The sequence below is a fragment of the Priapulus caudatus genome, unplaced genomic scaffold, assembly GCF_000485595.1.
Source record: "Priapulus caudatus unplaced genomic scaffold, Priapulus_caudatus-5.0.1 Scaffold1367, whole genome shotgun sequence".
In the NCBI taxonomy this organism is placed as follows: Eukaryota; Metazoa; Priapulida; class Priapulimorpha; order Priapulimorphida; family Priapulidae; genus Priapulus; species Priapulus caudatus.
The window spans coordinates 46,500-49,314 of NW_014578428.1; the positions used below are offsets into that span (position 1 = coordinate 46,500).

General features: G+C 55.3%; 1 protein-coding gene across 1 annotated transcript in view; it reads left to right on the forward strand.

Moving 5' to 3' along the window:
• The window catches only part of LOC106816397 (ribosomal protein S6 kinase beta-1-like), a gene marked incomplete at its 3' end in the record, with an annotated part of 20,355 nt that overhangs the window by 11,975 nt on the left and 5,565 nt on the right, over positions 1-2,815 (forward strand). Inside the window, 1 exon segment of the mRNA XM_014820999.1 lies at positions 394-599. Coding sequence (XP_014676485.1) covers positions 394-599 — 206 coding nt within the window.

The window sequence follows — 2,815 nt, forward strand, 5'->3', positions numbered from 1 at the left end:
CCTCCCCTCTCTCTCTCACCCACTTCTCTTCCTCCCCTCTCTACCCCTCTCTTTCTTCCTCCCCTCTCTCTCTCACCCACTTCTCTTCCTCCCCTCTCTACCCCTCTCTCTCTTCCTCCCCTCTCTCTCTCACCCACTTCTCTTCCTCCCCTCTCTACCCCTCTCTCTCTTCCTCCCCTCTCTCTCTCACCCACTTCTCTTCCTCCCCTCTCTACCCCTCTCTCTCTTCCTCCCCTCTCTCTGTCACCCACTTCTCTTCCTCCCCTCTCTACTCCTCTCTCTCTTCCTCCCCTCTCTTTCTCACCCACTTCTCTTCCTCCCCCCTCTCCCCCTCTCTCTCTTCCTCCCCTCTCTCCCCCTCTCTCTCTCACCCTCCTCTCTCTCTCTCTGCAGGCAAGCATCGTGCGGAACCAGAAGGACACGGCGCACACGAAGGCCGAGCGAAACATCCTCGAGGCCGTCAAGCATCCGTTCATCGTCAGCCTCATCTACGCGTTTCAGACGGGCGGGAAGCTCTACCTGATCCTCGAGTACCTCTCCGGCGGAGAGCTGTTCATGCACCTCGAGCGCGAGGGCATCTTCATGGAGGACACGGCGTGGTGAGCGAGCGAGCGAGGCAGGCGTCTCGGTGCGTGTCTCGGCGGGGTGTGCTCTTGCGTTCGGCCGTCTGCGGCACGTGTCTGCGTTCACGTCTCGGGCACGTGTCTCGGTCTTTGCGTCTCGGTGGCACGTGTCTCGGTTTACGTCTCGCAGCGTGATCTCTGGTTTGCGTCTCGGCACGTGTCTCGGTTACGTCTTGGCCCCCGAGCGTGTCCTCCCGTTGCGCGTCTCGGTCTTGCGGCCTCAGCCCAGCGATCAGGTCCCGGCGCGCCACGTCCGCCCTCGGATTGGCGCGCCCGACTGTCGCGCGGGACATCAAAAGCGCCGAATATCTCGTCTAACTCCGGTCCTTTAGACGGAGCAGTACCTCCCCGAGCCCTCCCAGTTGCCCCGCGTCCCCGGTTCCTAGTCCGCTGAAGCATGGCAATAGTTTAGTCCCTATAGTCACGTTGTCTGTTTCTCTCTCGTCTCTCTCTCTAGACAGTTTTCGTATCTCGCTGCGAGATCACCGGCTGGCGGTTGGAGCATCTAACACTCGCAGGGCATCATCTATCGCGATCTGGCAAGCCGCAAAAGCATTCTCCCTCCACGTCAGGGAGCCGCGCCGAGGCCCCCCGCCACGCCCGTCGTCGGGGGCCGTAATTTTGAATTACAGTGGCATCTTTTGTGGTACAGTCCTGCGCGGCGTATGATTGTCGATTCCACCCAAAACCATCGCTTTCTTCCGACACCCACCCCCACTGCTCTTAGAAAAAACATTGTCTCCACGCAATTTATCACTTGATCTGACAAAAAAAACAGCCCCCGCCCCTAGTGGCAACGATAAACAACAACGCCCGACGCCACGCGGCGAACACTCGCGCACTGCTCGTCTCCCTTTCCTTTCGACCGTACGTGTCGGGGTATAGCTCGTGCCCCCAGGACGGAAATTGCGTGCGATTGATCATGCATACAACATCTTGCCCGTGGACGTGCGTGTGGTTCACATTCATCTGATTCAAGTCGGGCACGTTTTATACCCCGCAAACACGGTCCGGAATGGGAATGGAGTGAGGATGAGTTGGGTTTTTGGTCCGTGGATGCAGTGTTTTTCTCGTTGTTTCCCCTTGTTTTTTTCGTTGGGCCCACTGATGTCTGTTTTTTAAGATCAGTGTAAATTCGTGAAGCAAAAAGTTTTTTCGGATTGCGGGTGTTCGAACTATGTTTGAGTGGAATTGATGCTCAGCTACCAGGCTTTCATGGTCAGGAATTCATATCTGGTTTTATATCAGGATTCATAATCAAAGTAAACGCAGTATATGTACTACGAGCATCCAATTTTATATATCAAAATATTCTTGGGTGCCCGCCTCGCCAACCCCCTCCTACGGGGAGGGATGCTTTCTCATTCCCATGTAAAATCAGTCGCATGTTTATTTGCATTGAATCCTCAAGTCACTAAACAGATTCATTGATATCATCATGATTATATTGATGTCATCATCAGCTCGGATACATTACTAGACCCCTGCTGAGTATCTGCTCGCGTAAGCCTATTCGTCGCGCTCGTCTGACGGCAGGCAGTTTTGATTACGCATCGCAGCGCACACGCCTTGCCCGACGCTGTGCTGTGTCTCTGTGGGGGAGGTGTAACACAAGTGTGGCTACGGGTTCTTCTCTCTGCCTTCCGCACAGGTCACGTGACAACTGACGTGGCGAGGACTTTGGCCCTATGCAAGGATCGATCATGGAGAACACCTCCTCGACGGGCACACGTTCCTGCAGGCAATCAAAGACTCCAGTATAGTTCGTGTGGTGTGTTCGTTTGTGCGTCGTATGTTGCTATGTATAGTATATGTGTGTGTTTGTGTGCGTGCGTTGCGTGCGTGGCGTGCGTGCGTCGCTCGTGTTTGTATGCGTGTGTGTCGTGTGCTATCTGCGCCGTCGTGCCATGTCTCTCCCGCGTCTCGCGTGCCGGTGCGGGCGTGGTGTGTGTACGCGCGTCGTGCACTCGTCCGTCGCGTCGCGTGCGTCCGCGTGTGCATCTCGCTCCCGCGGCGTGCCGTCGCGTGCCATGGTCATATGCACTTACCGGCATACTAATTACCCTACTGCATAAATAGTAATGGGATTAGCGTAGCACTCGCACATCATCAATCCATGTGATTCTATTCCAGACACGCAGGACGACTCCTCAATTTGACAAATGCCTTCGGATACCGGGTTCAAGGCTTAA